Here is a 17,135-nt window from a genome sequence, read left to right as displayed (position 1 = left end):
GTTGCATTAAGTTGAGATTCAATCATTTTGTGCTTAACATCAAGGAACCATGTCTATCATTGCTGTCTGATTGTTCTGGAAGTATGGTTTATTTAAGTTTTATTCAATAAGTTGCTTCTTTGTGGAAACTATTTAAGCATCAGAATATCATGATGAATATCTTCTACAGATGCATCATGTGGAGCATCCCATCTGGCTGCATCACAGCTTGGTATGGCAACTGCTCGGCCCAAGATCACAAGAAACTGCAGAGTGTGGTGAACTCAGCCCAACGCATCACACAAGCTTGCCATCCTCCCATTGATTCTGTATACACCTCCCGCTGCCTCAGAAAGGCAGACAGCATTGTCAGAGACCCCTCACACCCAGGCTTTGCCCTGTTCCAGATCCTTCCATCAGGCAGAAGATACAGAAGTCTGACGACCCGTACATCCAGACATAGGAACAGCTTTTCCCCCACAGTTACTAGACTCCTCAACGACTCTCCCTTGGACTGAACACTATTCCCTGTAAGAACGCTATTCACCACGCCCTTGTTCCGCACTGTAACCAATCACTATTTGTTGATGCACCACTGTCAATGTACTCTGTCGATTATTCCTTTGGCCACTATGTACGTACTGTGTACGTTCCCTTGGCCGCAGAAAAATAATTTTCATTGTACTTCGGTACGTGTGACAATAAATATCAATCAATCAATTAATCAATCAATCATGGTGTTATTTTAGCCACTAAATGTTGACGCCGCAAACCTAATGTCAATTTCCTTCATTGTGAATCTCTTCCATTGCGACATTAATCTCAAAGCAATAGCATACGATGAAAATCAGGTTCCAGGCAACAGCAATGGATAACAGAGGATTAAATGAAATGAAATGAAAATCGCTTATTGTCACAAGTAGGCTTCAAATGAAGTTACTGTGAAAAGCCCCTAGTCGCCACATTCCGGCGCCTGTTCGGGGAGGCTGTTACGGGAATTGAACCGTGCTGCTGTCCTGTGTTGGTCTGCTTTCAAAGCCAGCGATTTAGCCCTGTGCTTAGGACACTTGATAGCATTTTACAGCCTTATATGGACCACTCCAAAATTTTGAATGATCAGTCATATTGTTCAGGAGACAGGGAAGTCACTGCTTCCCAAGTATTAAGAAATAACTTGTATTTTTGTGGTGTCATTCAGGCCTTCCAATGTGTTTCACAGCTAATCAAGTATTTTATGAAGTGTAGTCAATGATGGGGGGCAGAGTGGCACAGTGGTTAGCACTGTGGCCTTCCAGCACCAGGGACCTGGATTCAATTCCAATCTTGGGTGGCTATCTGTGTGAGGTTTGCTCATTTTCCCCATGGGTTTACTCCAGGAGCTCCGGTTTCTTCCCACAATCCAAAGATGTGCAAGTTGTGGGTACAGGGATAGGGTGGGGGAGTGGACCTAGGTAGGGCACTCTTTCAGAGGGTTGGCGCAGACTCGATGGGCCAAATGGCCTCCTTCTGCACTGTAGAGATTTATGGCTCTGTGATTTGGGAACCCAGCAGTTAATTTGAGCACAGCAAGATCCCACAACTACCACCCAGATATTGGTGGCACTCTCTCCCAGGTTGCTGGTTAAATTCCCCGCCCCCCTCTCTTCCCGCAACCCCCCCCCCCCCCCCCCCCGCCCCCAGCCCACTCATCAGAGCTTGACTGAAGGCAAGGCTGACACTGCACGGCAGCACTGGGATTGTGCTGCATCATTGACTGTGCTGCCCCATATTGGGAAGCCAGCTTGGATGGATGTAAAATATCCCAATGCCCCATTTGGAAGAGGTCATCCCCAGTGTCCTGACCAATGCTTACCCCTCAATCAACATGGCAAAAACACATTGGGCATGGTTTACCGACTAACCCACAGCGCACTTATCAACGGCGGAGCCGCCCGCCAGCTGGATTTTCTGGTCCCACCATTGTCAACAGGATTTCCGTTGACTGGATCCCTCATTGCCGGGAAACCCGTGCACCATTGGTGGGACCGGAATATACCGCCGGCGTGAACAGGTGGTAAATTCCGCCCATTATCTGGCCATTATCACATTTTTTTTGGGGGGGGGGGTTGAATTTTGCTGTGCGCAAGTTAACTGTCGTGCTCACAGCAGCAACCAAACTTCAAAAACACTTCATCGGCTGCAAAGCATTTTGAGACTTCCAGAGAGAAAAGCTATATTAATGCAAGTCTTTTCAGAAAATCAGTTTCAGTGTTATTGGATAAATATTGGCCAGTGCGCTGAGAGAACTCTGCTGCTGTTCTTCAAAATAGTGCCATGGGATCTTTGGTTTCCACCGAAGATTGGATGGGCTCCACTTGACATCTCTGTGCCCCTGACAGTGTAACCCTCCCTCAGTGCTGCACTGAAACATCAGTCTAGATTCTGTGCTCAAGTCTCTGGAACTTGAACCCATAGCCGTTTGATACCATTGTATTCATTGGGCACCTTGTGTGAAGTAGGACGGCACTGTGACACTGTGGTTAGCACTGCGGGTTCGATTCCGGTCTTGGGCGACTGTCTGTTTTGGGTTTGAACGTTCCCCCTGTGTCTGTGTGGGTTTCCTCCGGGTGCTCCGGTTTCCTCCCACTGTCCAAAGATGTGCAGGTTAGGTGGACTGGTCATGCTAAATTGCCCCATAGTGTCCAAAGATGTGTAAGATAGGTTACGGGGGTGGAGTGAAGAAGTGGGCCTAGGTAGGCTGCTCTTTCGGAAGGTTGGTGCAGACTTGATGGACCGAAAGGCCTCCTTCTGCGCTGCAGAGATTCTATGATTCTATGATATGGTTGACTCAATGATTTCCTGGTCTGCGAAACCTGACCAAGTACCATTTCCCAGTTTTCCCAGGAAACATGGTGTTAGCGAGGATTAAGAATGATGCATATGGGATGTTGCAGGAGATAAAGTCTAATTCCTCAATTAAAATTTCAACTTCAAACATAGCAGCAAGATGCAAATATTAATGTGGAAATGCCATTTCTATTGCTAACTTGCCGACCTGCTGCACTGCAACATCAATGCACTTCGACATGGAACAAAGTTTGTTTACCGGCTCCAGACATTGATGCTAATTCTTGGCGATTACTTTGCTTAGAAAGTCCCGAACGGGGCAAAACAGCTGTGGGGGGCAAAACAAGTTGAACATGTAGCTTCACATTGCTGGCGGTGAGGTTAGCAGCAGGTTTGTACAGATTGCTGAAGTGACTGTGCTTCAATGCATTACACCACGCATCCTGTTCGATTCCGCCGGAGTTGATTGTAATCCATTCTGAATAAAGAGGGGGATGAAAGATGTCTTCAAATGCTTTTTAATCGCCTCTGTGAAACACCCTGAATACTTGCTTCTCAAGGTTTGCCCTTTAGGGGGCGCGGAAGAGTTACTTATCAAATCTTGTTTTTGGTGCTGCAACTATTATGGAATTCTAAAAGTTAATGCCGCTACATTAATACAGAACAAAACTGAAATGGCTGATGCACACGTTCACAAGCGGGAGCGTGCTGTCATAAAGTTAGCATAAGTAGCATAGCCTGTACTGTAGGCTTGCTGTGAGCGCTGGTTCAACTGCAAAATAATTAAGTCACTTAGCAAACTTTAATGTACCAAAGTGGGTCCTTCTCCACCATGATCCACTATAATGGGTGTGCCGTTGTTATTAGTGACACGGGGAAATAATCATGGTCGTGCTGTCAAAACTGTAGCTCCGGATCAGTATTGATGCACATCAACTAATAAGGGGTTATTGCCATCTTATTTAGATGAATGAATTCACTTTATTTGCACACTATTCATTATTGAAGAGCCATGTATCCAACGCACATATTCACGGTGGAGGCACTGTTTCAACGTGTGACCGTCAAATACTGAGAGGGAATAATGTCTGTGCCATTGCATTAATAATGCCTCAGCAGTCGGTTTCTCGTACTTTCCAGAAAGCTTGACAGTGATCAGCAGTGTAAGTTATCTTTAGACCAGAGGGCGGAGCATATCATTTCAATCGGTAAACTGTAATTAAGCGAACGTGTGAGCTGTGCAATTAGACCCAAGAGAACGGTTGCGCTGAACAATTTTGAGTGCAGCCAGTGGTTTCGGTGTCAAAGGCAAAAAGTGTGGGGTCGGCAGCCCCCAAACTCTCGATTCCCCCAATTTTTTTCCCAGGAGGGCAGGCAGCCTTTAATTTGCCATTCCCTGGGCTTTGTTGTGGCGTGACGTTGGCGCTGGGAGAACCAGCCTGGGATTACTGGATGCCGATGGAAGACGCGATGGACAAATTGGATGATATGGCTTCTGTGAGCGAATTCGACCCAATCCAAGGGAGCATCCCGGCCACTAAAGTGGAGATTACCGTGTCCTGCAGGTATGTGTTGCAAGCTGGGGAAATGCTGACAAAGCGGCTCTCCGCTTTGTAGCTGCAGGAGGAGGGGAGGGGGTCCAAGTTTTATTTATTTTTAACGAATGAAGACGGTGCAATTCTGACCACAAATGAAATTTACAAATGGGTGTTATTGCCGAATGCATCTGTGTTGCCCCTTGCATTGGGGACGGCAGTTGGCGCGATCGATGCTGAGTGAATCTTTTTTTGATGCCTGGCAATGCATTTAAGTTTGCTGTGGTGGGAAATTCATTTTATGTTTCGTAGGGTTAAGATCGCGAACCTTGACACAATCTGTGTTAGGCGACGGTTTGAGGGTGAGGTGTAAACAGCTATTCCATTACACTCACACCTGATGAACGAAGCCCCCTGTTTTATGAGTAACTTCAGGTCATTTTCTTTTCTTTGAATCTGATTGCAAAACACCACGGTCCCCTTCAACTTGGGGGCTCTGGTTAGCAAAGGGCGAATTACATTGTGTATTTGAACACACAACCTGTGGGCAAAGCTCAGATGTATCTCCTCCCCAATCCCTGGGGTAGTGACACCAATTCAACATGTTCTTTGGAGGGGACACTGTTTCTGTCTTAAACCCATTTAAAAAAAACACACACCTTTTAAATGTTCCCAACAGATGACTACTTGGTCACCAATTGATGTTTTTGTTGTCTTTGTTTCCTTCTTGTATTAAAAAAACATTTCACTGAGTATTTAAGGGATACCATAATGTGGTAAATTGGGGTGAATATTCTGCCCGTGGGGTTATTTTCTGCGTTTAATTCCTTCACTCGCGACCCGCACAGTCCTTTTCCGAATCGATGAGCGTCGTATCGAAAGGGATGTGAAGAGTTTGATCACTGGGTTTCCTTGCTCCAATCCCCAGGCAGTTTCGCGCTCCCTCTAGTTAGATCCACTCCTCCCTCCTTCATTGGTCGCCAAGTGAGTCAGTCATAAAACTCGAGATCGGGAATTGCTTTTATTGCAACGTGTGTTCGATCCTCTTCCATTGGGCTTTGATCCAGCACTGACGGACGCATTTTGCTTCGCTCTGATCTGTTCCAGAACGTATTGCTTCTTTGATATTTTCTTGCCTCCTGCTAAGTTTTGGGAGCTTGCACCATATGTTGCACCTGTTCAAAACATGTACTATTCATAAACAAAGACTTGATCAATTATGAATTGGGACAAGCCCGCTCTGTTAGAAGGGGTTTTGTGAGAATGTAAGCACGTGCCCCAAACACCGGTTCATTTCTGCCTGGTCAGATCCTTGAATTATTTTCATGTCAGGTTTGCTCAGCAATTTTTTAAAAAGACAACACTTGCCATTCAACCAGTACACAGCATGTGGAATAGCGGAGGAATTATGCACAAAGTAATGACTTTCCTTTTGATTTTTAAGTTGGATCTACCGCGTGTCCACATTGTAGGTGTCATGCACAGAATTTCTCTTCCATTCTTGGGATGTGGTGTTCCTGTTTTTCCCTGTTGCAAAGGTGAAGGTGGACCTTTTTGAAACTGCAGTGATTGAAGTGGCTCCCACAATGATCACAATCACACAAGGGCAGCATGGTAGCACAAGTGACTAGCACTGTGGCTTCACAGCGCCAGGGTCCCAGATTCAATTCCCGGCTTGGGTCACTGTCTGTGCGGAGTCTGCGCGTTCTCCCCGTGTCTGCGTGGGTTTTCTCCGGGTGCTCTGGTTTCCTCCCACAGTCCAAAGACATGCAGGTTAGGTGGAGTGGCCATGCTAAATTGCCCTTAGTGTCCAAAAAGGTTAGGAGGGGTTATTGGGTTATGGGGATAGGGTGGAAGTGAGGGCCTAAGTGGGTCGGTGCAGACCCGATGGGCCGAATGGCCTCCTTCTGCACTGTATGTTCTATGTTCTAAATGAAGAAATGGTGATATATATGTCCCAAGTCAGCATGGTGTATTAGTTGGCGGTGGTGGCCCTTTGTATTCTGGCTTTTACTTTTGTTTTTGGAAGACACAGATGTGAGCAATGATGCCAAAGCAATTTTGGTGAGTTGTTGCAGTAGATGTTACACACATCAGTGCAGCCAGAGTACACATTAGACAGTGCAGCTAGAGTACATTGATCAAATGGACTACAGGTACTCTGTTCTGGATAGTGTTCAGCTTCTCAAATGTTGAAGCTGCATTCACCCAGGCAAACAGAGTATTCCACCACACTCCAGGCTTTTCTCATAGGAGGGTTGGCTTTGGGGAGTCAAGAGGTGTGAGGTAGACACTGCAGAAATTCCAACACGTTGCCTGATCTAATTTTATAGCTACATGATTTTTGCACGCTCAAAGATTTAAATCTGGATCCAACTCCCGAGTTGTTCCAGCGCTTTCCCTTCAACGAAGGAAGTAGCAGTATAACTGCTTGGGGTTGTGTTGGTAAATGGAGATCAAAATTACAGAAACTAATTCTAAATACCTAATAATGATTTCGCTTGGAAAAATCAAAAGTATCAAAATGAAAATTCAATTGATCAGCGGAACACCTGAAACATTTGAAACTCTGCCTAGTTTTGAAATGTCAGGAAGCTCCTACAAGTGCATTGTGTGCCAGTTAATAAAAAAGACAAGTTTTCAGAATTCCATCTCTTTCTCTCTTTCTCTCCCCCCCCCCACACTTTTTTCTCAAAACCATACTTTCATCACAAATAAGTACCTGCTAATATTTTCAAGATCCAGCGCACAATGGTTTATTGATAATTATAATTTTATAATAATCTTTATTGTCACATGTAGGCTTACATTACCACTGCACTGAAGTAACTACGAAAAACCCCTAGTCGATACATTCCGGCACCTGTTCGGGTTCACAGAGGGAGAATTCAGAGGGTCCAATTCACGTAACAGCATGTCTTTTGGGACTTGTGGGAGGAAACCGGAGCACCTGGAGGAAACCCACGCATACACAGGGAGAACATACAAAATCCACACAGACAGTGACCCAAGCTGGGAATTGAACCGGGGACCATGGTGCTGTGAAGCAACAGTGCTACCCACTGTGCTGCCATGCTGCCCTATCTTTAGTATATTGTTTATTCCATGTGCCTTAAAAAAAATTTACAATACCCAATTATTTGTCCATGGGCCTTTCTTGAACTTAAGAATGTACAGGTATGTTTAGACTGGAGATGTTGCTGAATAGTTCATATTGTTGTCACTGGAAAAATGCAAATTTGTAAATTGGTGTTCTAATGTGCAATCACACACAACTGTTGCCAAGAGATTGAGTGATCACCATGAAATGTGTCATTCTGGATAAGCATTTAAGGCATACAAGGTTTGTACCAACTCCTTGTATTTAATTTGCAGGAATGACAATATACTGAGAACTGCTTTGAAAGTGCAAGGGCAGATCACATTATAATCATTGAAATTGGCGATTTCAATTCCAAACGCAGTATTGGGTTAGTACTTACAGAAGATGTGAAGTGCACTTGTAGGAGCTTCCTGACATTTCAAAACTCGGCAGAGTTTCAAATGTTTCAGGTGTTCCGCTGATCAATTGAATTTTCATTTTGATACTTTTGATTTTTCCAAGTGAAATCATTATTGGGTATTTAGAATTAGTTTCTGTAATTTTGGTCTCCATTTACCAACACAACCCCAAGCAGTTACACTGCTACTTCCCTCGTTGAAGGGAAAGCGCTGGAACAACTCGGGAGTTGGATCCAGATTTAAATCGTTGAGCGTGCAAAAATCATGTAGCTATAAAATCACTTTTGAATGGCAATCGCATACAGGTGCAGTAGACCCTCCAACCTGGTACCAAACCATTTTTATAAAAACCAATGCATAGATCAATGAGACTGTTTAAACAGCCACATGGCTTTTAAAAATTAGCCATCGTTCTTAAACATGTTTACATTGTGCTACTTTGTTACTGACCTCATTATCACTGAAATAATGTTTAGTTAGCAATGTCTCAGTTGCACTTTGTATTTCATGAATAGTTTTATATCACTTCCGGGTGCGGTGATGACCAGCTAAGTCGCACGTTTCGGCAGCTCCCGGTGGAAAGGACTTTTGGGCTCTTAATAGGAGCCCCAACGGCAATTTTAACGGCTAAAAACACTGTGTGGTAAACCAGAAGGGAATCCCCCCTGGACACGGATGGAAAAAGGAGAGGAAAGTGGCCGGATTGCGGTGGATCCTCTAGAGCAGCGGCCAGGAAGGCAGGCACAAAGCAACATGGCGTCGGAAGGAGGCAGTTTAATATGGGGCCCTGACCAACAAGAGTTCCTGCGGCGTTGCGTGGAAGAGCTGAAAAAGGAGTTGAAGAAGGAGCTGTTGGCCCCGATATTACAGGCGATTGAAGGGCTAAAGGAGGAGCAAAAGACCCAGGAGCAGGAGCTTCGGGTCGTGAAGGCAAAGGCTGCTGAGAATGAGGACGACATACAGGGCCTGGTGGTGAAGACAGAGATGCACGAGGCACAACACAAAAGGTGTGTGGAAAGGCTGGAGGTGCTGGAGAATAATGCGAGGAGGAAGAATTTAAGGATTCTTGGTCTTCCAGAAGGGGCAGACGTCGGGGCATATGTGAGCACAATGCTGCACTCGTTGATGGGATCGGGGGCCCCGACGGGCCCGTTGGAGGTGGAGGGAGCCTATCGAGTTATGGCGCGAAGACCGAGAGCTGAAGAAATTCCTCGGGCCATAGTGGTGAGATTTCTACGATATAAGGACAGAGAGATGGTCCTCAGATGGGCAAAGAAAACTCGGAGCAGTAGGGAGAATGCGGTGATCCGCGTATATCAAGATTGGAGTGCGGAGGTGGCGAGAAGGAGGGCAAGCTTTAATCGGGCCAAGGCGGTGCTGCACAAAAGGAAGGTTAAATTTGGAATGCTGCAGCCGGCAAGACTGTGGGTCACACATCAAGGGAAACACCACTACTTTGAAACGGCAGAAGAGGCGTGGACATTTATTGTCGAGGAGAAACTGGAATAAGCGGGCTAAAAAAGAACGTTTGGGACAAAGTGGTGGGGCGAATATGTGGGGTGAAGAGGGGGAAAAGTGAGAAGAGATGATTTCCCAAGTTGTTAATCCTGCGACCCTGTAACTTTTCTCTCTTCCCCATGTCGTGGGGGAGGGGGGGGGGGGGAGGGAGGATGAGGAGCTGGGGGCGGGGCCAAATGGGAAGCGCGGGCTTTGTTCCCGCGCTATGGTAATCATGGCGGGAACAGGGAAGCAGGAAGGAGGGGGCCTCGCACAGTGGGAGCCGAGGTCACGGGGGGAAGCCGAGGTCGGCCAGAGTTTGCTGACTTCTGGGAGCAACATGGGGGGGTGCAATTACGCTAGTTTGGGATCTAGCGGGGGGGTGGGTGGGGGGTAACTGGGTTGCTGCTGCTGGGGAGAAGGGGGAGTTGGTATGGGGTGGGGTGGTCGGGGCGGGAGGGCGCCGTTGGGCGGAGATACGGCTACGTGGGAACCGGGTGAGGAGCTGGATTGAAAAAGGAGGTGGCTGGTCGACAGGGGGGGGGGGGGGGTAGGGGTAAAGAGCCCCCCCAACCCGGCTGATCATGTGGAATGTGAGAGGGCTGAACTGGCCGATAAAGAGGGCACGGGTACTCGCACACCTAAAGAAACTTAAGGCAGATGTGGTTATGCTGCAGGAGACGCATCTGAAACTGATAGACCAGGTCAGACTACGCAAAGGATGGGTGGGGCAGGTGTTTCATTCGGGGCTAGATGCAAAAAACAGGGGGGTGGCTATACTAGTGGGGAAGCGGGTAATGTTTGAGGCAAAGACCATAGTGGCGGATAGTGGGGCCAGATACGTGATGGTGAGTGGCAAATTGCAAGGGGAGGCGGTGGTCTTAGTGAACGTACATGCCCCGAACTGGGATGATGCCAACTTTATGAGGCGTATGTTAGGACGTATCCCGGACCTAGAGGTGGGGAAGTTGGTAATGGGTGGAGATTTTAATACGGTGCTGGACCCAGGGCTGGACAGATCGAGGTCCAGGACCGGAAGGAGGCCGGCTGCAGCTAGGGTGCTTAAGGACTTTATGGAGCAGATGGGAGGAGTAGACCCCTGGAGATTTAGTAGACCTAGGAGTAAGGAGTTTTCGTTTTTCTCCTATGTCCACAAAGTTTATTCACGGATAGACTTTTTTGTTTTGGGAAGGGCACTGATCCCGAAGGTGACGGGGACGGAGTACACGGCTATAGCTATTTCGGATCACGCTCCACATTGGGTGGACCTGGAGATAGGGGAGGAAAAAGAACAGCGTCCACCCTGGAGAATGGACATGGGATTATTGGCAGATGAGGGGGTGTATTGAAAGGTACTTGGAACTCAATGATAATGGGGAGGTTTAGGTGGGAGTGGTCTGGGAGGCGCTGAAGGCAGTGGTTAGAGGGGAGCTGATATCTATTAGGGCACATAAAGGAAAGCAGGAGGGTAGGGAAAGGAAGCGGTTGTTGAAAGAACTTCTGAGGCTGGACAGACAATATGCGGAGGCACCGGAGGAGGGACTGTACAGGGAAAGGCAAAGGCTACATGTAGAATTTGACTTGTTGACTACGGGTAATGCAGAGGCACAATGGAGGAAGGCACAGGGTATACAGTACGAATATGGGGAGAAGGCGAGCAGGTTGCTGGCCCACCAACTGAGGAAAAGGGGAGCAGCGAGGGAGATAGGGGGGGGGTGAGAGATGAGGAGGGAGAGATGGAGCGGGGAGCGGAGAGAGTGAATGGAGTGTTCAAGGCATTTTATGAAAGATTATATGAAGCTCAGCCCACGGATGGGAAGGAGAGAATGATGTGCTTTCTGGATCAGCTGGAATTTCCTAAGGTGGAGGAGCAGGAGAGGGCGGGACTGGGAGCACAGATTGAGACGGAGGAAGTAGTGAAAGGGATTGGGAGCATGCAGGCGGGGAAGGCCCCGGGACCAGACGGATTCCCAGTTGAATTCTATAGGAAATATATGGACTTGCTGGCCCCGATACTGATGAGAACCTTTAATGAGGCGAGGGAAAGGGGGCAGCTGCCCCCGACTATGTCAGAGGCAACGATATCGCTCCTCCTAAAGAAGGAAAAAGACCCGCTGCAATGCGGGTCCTATAGGCCTATTTCCCTCCTGAATGTGGACGCTAAGATTCTGGCCAAGGTAATGGCAATGAGGATAGAGGATTGTGTCCCGGGGGTGGTTCATGAGGACCAAACTGGGTTTGTGAAGGGGAGACAGCTGAATACAAATATACGGAGGCTGCTAGGAGTAATGATGATGCCCCCACCACAGGAGGAAGCGGAGATAGTGGTGGCGATGGATGCCGAGAAAGCATTTGATAGAGTGGAGTGGGATTATTTGTGGGAGGTGCTGAGGAGATTTGGCTTTGGAGATGGATATATCAGATGGGTACAGTTGCTGTATAGGGCCTCGATGGCGAGCGTGGTCACGAATGGGCGGGGGTCTGATTATTTTCGGCTCCACAGAGGGACGAGGCAGGGATGTCCTCTGTCCCCGTTATTGTTTGCACTGGCGATTGAGCCCCTGGCCATAGCATTGAGGGGTTCCAGGAAGTGGAGGGGAGTACTCAGGGGAGGGGAAGAACACCGGGTATCTCTGTATGCGGATGATTTGTTGCTATATGTGGCGGACCCGGCGGAGGGGATGCCAGAGATAATGCGGATACTTGGGGAGTTTGGGGATTTTTCAGGGTATAAATTGAACATGGGGAAAAGTGAGTTGTTTGTGGTGCATCCAGGGGAGCAGAGCAGAGAAATAGAGGATTTACCGTTGAGGAAGGTAACAAGGGACTTTCGGTACTTGGGGATCCAGATAGCCAAGAATTGGGGTACGTTACATAGGCTTAATTTGACGCGATTGGTGGAACAAATGGAAGAGGACTTCAAGAGATGGGACATGGTGTCCCTGTCACTGGCAGGGAGGGTGCAGGCGGTTAAAATGGTGGTCCTCCCGAGATTCCTTTTTGTGTTTCAGTGCCTCCCGGTGGTGGTCACGAAGGCTTTTTTCAAAAGAATCGAGAAGAGTATTATGAGTTGTGTGTGGGCCGGGAAGACCCCGAGAGTGAGGAGGGGATTTTTGCAGCGTAGTAGGGACAGGAGGGGGCTGGCACTACCGAGCCTAAGTGAGCACTACTGGGCCGCCAATATTTCAATGGTGTGTAAGTGGAGGGAGAAGAGGAGGGAGCGGCGTGGAAGAGATTGGAGAGGGCGTCCTGCAGTGGGACTAGCCTACAAGCTATGGTGAGGGCACCGTTGCCGTTCTCACCGAAGAAATACACCACAAGCCTGGTGGTGGTGGTGGCGACATTGAAAATTTGGGGGCAGTGGAGACGGCATGGGGGAAAGACTGGAGCCTCGGTGCGGTTCCCGATAAGAAATAACCATAGGTTTGTTCCGGGGAGAATGGATGGGGGATTTGGAGCATGGCAAAAAGCAGGGGTAGCACAATTGAGAGATCTGTTCGTAGATGGGACATTTGCGAGTCTGGGAGCGCTGACGGAAAAATATGGGTTGCCCCAAGGGAATGCATTTCGGTATATGCAACTGAGGACTTTTGCGAGGCAACAGGTGAGGGAATTCCCGCAGCTCCCGACGCAGGAGGTGCAGGATAGAGTGATCTCAGAGACATGGGTGGGGGATGGTAAGGTGTCGGACATATATAGGGAAATGAGGGACGAGGGGGATATCATGGTAGATGAGCTGAAAGGGAAATGGGAAGAAGAGCTGGGGGAGGAGATTGAGGAGGGGCTGTGGGCTGATGCCCTACGTAGGGTAAACTCATCGTCCTCGTGTGCCAGGTTAAGCCTGATATAATTTAAGGTGTTACACAGGGCGCATATGACTGGAGCACGGCTCAGTAAATTTTTTTGGGTAGAGGATAGGTTTGCGAGATGCTCGAGAAGCCCAGCGAATCACACCCACATGTTCTGGTCATGCCCGGCACTACAGAGGTTTTGGGTGGGGGTGGCAAAGGTGCTTTCGAAGGTGGTGGGGGTCCAGGTCGAACCAAGCTGGGGGTTGGCTATATTTGGGGTTGCAGAAGAGCCGGGAGTGCAGGAGGCGAGAGAGGCTGATGTTTTGGCCTTTGCGTCCCTAGTAGCCCGGCGCAGGATATTGTTAATGTGGAAGGAAGCCAAACCCCCGGGGGTGGAGACCTGGATAAACGACATGGCAGGGTTTATAAAGTTAGAGCGGATTAAGTTCGTACTAAGGGGTTCGGCTCAAGGGTTCACCAGGCGGTGGCAACCGTTCGTCGACTACCTCACAGAAAGATAGAGGGAATGGAAAAGAAGAAGACAACAGCAGCAACCCAGGGGGGAGGGGGGGGGGGGAGGAATCGGACAGACTCTCAGGGATGTTATTGTATATGTATAGGCACTTGTTTTAGGTAATGTATATTGGACTGTTGGATTGTATCTTTGGAGAGTACTTATTTTTGACCAGGCAGTTGCCATTTAGTTTGGTTAATGCTTCTGTTCATATATTATTTAATTACTTGTTTAAAACTGGCCACTGTTATTTATATTGCTTTATTGTTGTTTAAAAGAAACACTACGAACTGTTGTGTTTGGCCAAAAAATCTTGAATAAAATATATTAAAAAAAAAAGAGACTTTGTACTAATGGGGCCATTGTAGTTTAGGGTGTACTTTGTAATCCATATTAATCTTAAAACCTATGTGTATTTGTTAAGCTAAGGGGCGAGTAAAGGGATATTGTATATTAACCCAACCTTTCACGTTTAATAAATATTTCTTCCTTGTTTGTAAAAAAAAAAAAAAAATTTTTTTTTTTTTTTAAAGAATAGTTTTATATTGGCAGTTCTAATGCAACTCCAACTTTGTTTAGATTTGCACTTTTAAGATGCAGGAACAGTTCTTGCGACTAATAGATTCAATCTGAACTTCTCAGTTAAGCAGAACTTTGAACTATAACAGATACCAGAAGGGGATAGTTTTTTGGGGGGGAGGGGTGAGTGGGGGGGGGGGGTGGAGCACTGGGTGTCTCTACGCGGATGATCTGCTGTTACATATTTCGTACCCGAGCGCTTCTGTGGGGGACATAATGGGTCTGCTTAGGAGATTTGGAGCATTTTCAGGATATAAAATGAATTTGGGGAAAGTGAGTATTTTGAGGTGCCTTCTCCAGGGGTGAGGGTTTGGAGTGGGATGTTGCCGTTTCGGGTGACTACAACCCATTTCGGGTATTTGGGGTTAGGGTTAGGGTGGCCCGGGATGGGGCGTGGTTTTGTAAGCTGAACTTTACGAGTCTGGTTGGGAGGGTGAAAGTGGATTTAATGAAGTCTTCCCCGTTCACTGGCGGATTGGTGCAGGCAGTTATGATGAACATTTGGCCAAGGTGTCATTTTTCAAAGGTGTGACGGGTTGGCTTCATTGTTTGTTTGCGCAGGGAAGGTGGCACTTCATAGGGGCTGGAAGTTGGGGGGGGGGGGTGGTTGGACCTTCTGAACCTGTTGTATTATTATTGGGCAGGGAACACGGAGAAGATGTGGGGCTGGATTAGGGAGGCGGAGGCTTTACGGGTGAGGAAGGAGGTGGATTCTTGAAGAGGGTTGGGGTTGTGGGTGCTGCCGATGGCACCGCTTCTGTTTAGCCAAAGGAGGTATTTGAGAAGTCCTGTGGAGGTTGCCACTTGAAGATTTGGATGCAATTTAGGTTGGGAACGGGGTCGAGGCTGATGCCGATCCGGGGGAATAATGGATTTGAGCCGGGGAGGATGGTTGCAAGGTTTCGGGGATGGGAAGTGAGAGGGGTGAAGGAGATGAATAATTTGTTTTTGGACGTGCGGTTTGCAAGCTTGGACCTTTTTGAGAGGGAAATTTGGGGTTTCCGCGTGAGGAGAGTTATCGGTATGTACAGGTGCGGGACTTTGCCAGAAAGAATTTCCGACCTATCCGATAGTACTTGCCGCCTCGGTGTTGGAGGAGGTGCTGTCGGTAATGGGGTTGGAGGGTGGGTTTATTGGAGGATTTTGGAGGAGGATAACTGTCGATGGAGGGGGTTAAGACCAAGTGAGAGGAGGAGTTGGGGGAGCGACTGTGGTGCGAGGTGCTGCGGAGGATGAATGCCTCAACCTTGTGCGCGAGGCTGGAGTTGATGCAGTTGAAGGTGGTGCATGGGGCGCATTTGACAGTCAAGGATGAGCCAGCTGTTCGAGGGAGAAGAGGATACTTGCGAACAGTGTGGGAGGGGCCTGGCTAATCATGTACACATGTCCTTGTCCTGCTCGTTTGGAGACATTTGGGGGGTCGTTTTTCAGCACCATGTCCTGCATGTGGATTTGGAATCGGATCTCCTGGAACGATAATCGGGGTGCCGGAGTTGCAGACCGGAGCGGGGGCAGATGTTTTAAACTTCACCCAGTTGAACACTGACAGGCAGGTTCTGTTGGGGTGGACGTCAGCTTTTCCACCCTGTGACTTGGCATGGCTGGGGGATCGAATGGAGTTCCTTCCCCTTGAGAAGGTGAAATTTGCTTAAAGGTGGCAAAAAGATGGGGTTTGTTTGTTTTGCATTTCGGAGTGCTAGTTACTGTCAACTGTTTTGTGGAGGGGGGGGGGGGCACAGTGTTGGTGCAGGATTTATTGTATTTGGGGGTGTAATGTTTTTGTTTTGTGAAATGTTAAAAAAAATACTTTTTAAAAAAGATTCCAAACATTTGAGTTTGTGACATTTTCAATTATCTTTGAACACTTGATAATGGAGAGCTATTTAATTTCATATTGAAATGTCCTCTTATGTTTATGTCTTATTGTTTCACTACATTTTCTTGTAATTTAAACAAATATTAAAACAGAGATACTTATCCTCTGAATTTACATGATCATTTAATTCTTGTAGCTCTTTGTTCTATTTCTCCTGCACAGGTTTTCCATTCCCATTTCTGTACATAATCTTGGCTTAGTCGATACTCTTACTGTTTCCAGGACGTTATGCCTTTATACGATGCTCTTTTACCCACAGGATCCTTGCTTCATTGACATCCTCAGTAAACAGATGGCTTGACTTGTGTGCACTCAAGCTTAGTGATTGTCTTCCCTTTTGCAGATGTTAATGGTGCTTGAAATGTTTCAGAACAATGAATTAAGATGCAATACATATATTGGGCAACAATGCTGGAATGCCTGTTAGTGTCACTGTATCTTTGTTCCTTTTAATGTTTTGTTAAGTACATGACCAGCAATTTGAGTGATAATTAAAATCTAGCACAATGGACCTATATTGTCCTAGATACTTGCAGTGTTGTCATGTGAGAGTACCTTTAAGAAATGGGTGTTTATCAGTGATGTCAGAGTGTGGGTGGAGCTGGGCTGTCTGTCAGCTTTTTACTTTTGTTTTAGGCTGTTTTCTGCAGGGTGTGTTTTAGTTTTGTTTTCAGTGTTGGAGCTGAAGCCAGACACAGCAGGTGTACTGTTGTTCTCTCTGCCATGAAAAGACAATCTCTTGATCATTTGTTGAATTCAGAATTATAAATGTTTTCAGTAGTGACTTTAACCTGATGTGCTTCTGTTAAAGGTTATGTTTTTTGTAAGTCTTCTGGATGTAAAAAGGACAGTGTAAGCATGACTTAGTGTTGTACTCTTTGGGGTTGTATTTGAATTAATGGTTGCTAAGATGTTCACTGTATGTTTTAAAAAGGTTAACTTGAGTTCATAGAATAAACATTGTTTTGCTTAAAAAAAAAACTTTTCCATTTCTGCTGTACCAGACCTGTAGAGTGGGCCGTGTGCCCCCCATACCA

At 47.1% G+C, this 17,135-nt stretch overlaps 1 protein-coding gene across 2 annotated transcripts in view; it reads left to right on the top strand.

Moving 5' to 3' along the window:
- Positions 1-3,853: 3,853 nt before the first annotated feature.
- The window catches only part of LOC140393827 (copine-8-like), an 873,667-nt gene continuing 860,385 nt past the window's right edge, over positions 3,854-17,135 (top strand). For both annotated transcript variants that reach the window (XM_072480322.1, XM_072480321.1), the window contains exon 1: positions 3,854-4,370. In XM_072480322.1, the coding sequence (XP_072336423.1) occupies positions 4,258-4,370 (113 nt within the window). In that variant the 5' untranslated portion in view covers positions 3,854-4,257. The remainder of the gene's footprint in view (positions 4,371-17,135) is intronic.

The sequence above is a fragment of the Scyliorhinus torazame genome, chromosome 17 (genome assembly GCF_047496885.1).
Source record: "Scyliorhinus torazame isolate Kashiwa2021f chromosome 17, sScyTor2.1, whole genome shotgun sequence".
In the NCBI taxonomy this organism is placed as follows: domain Eukaryota; kingdom Metazoa; phylum Chordata; class Chondrichthyes; order Carcharhiniformes; family Scyliorhinidae; genus Scyliorhinus; species Scyliorhinus torazame.
The sequence above is the reverse complement of the archived record's forward strand: the minus strand, read 5'-3'. Positions and strand labels throughout refer to the sequence as shown.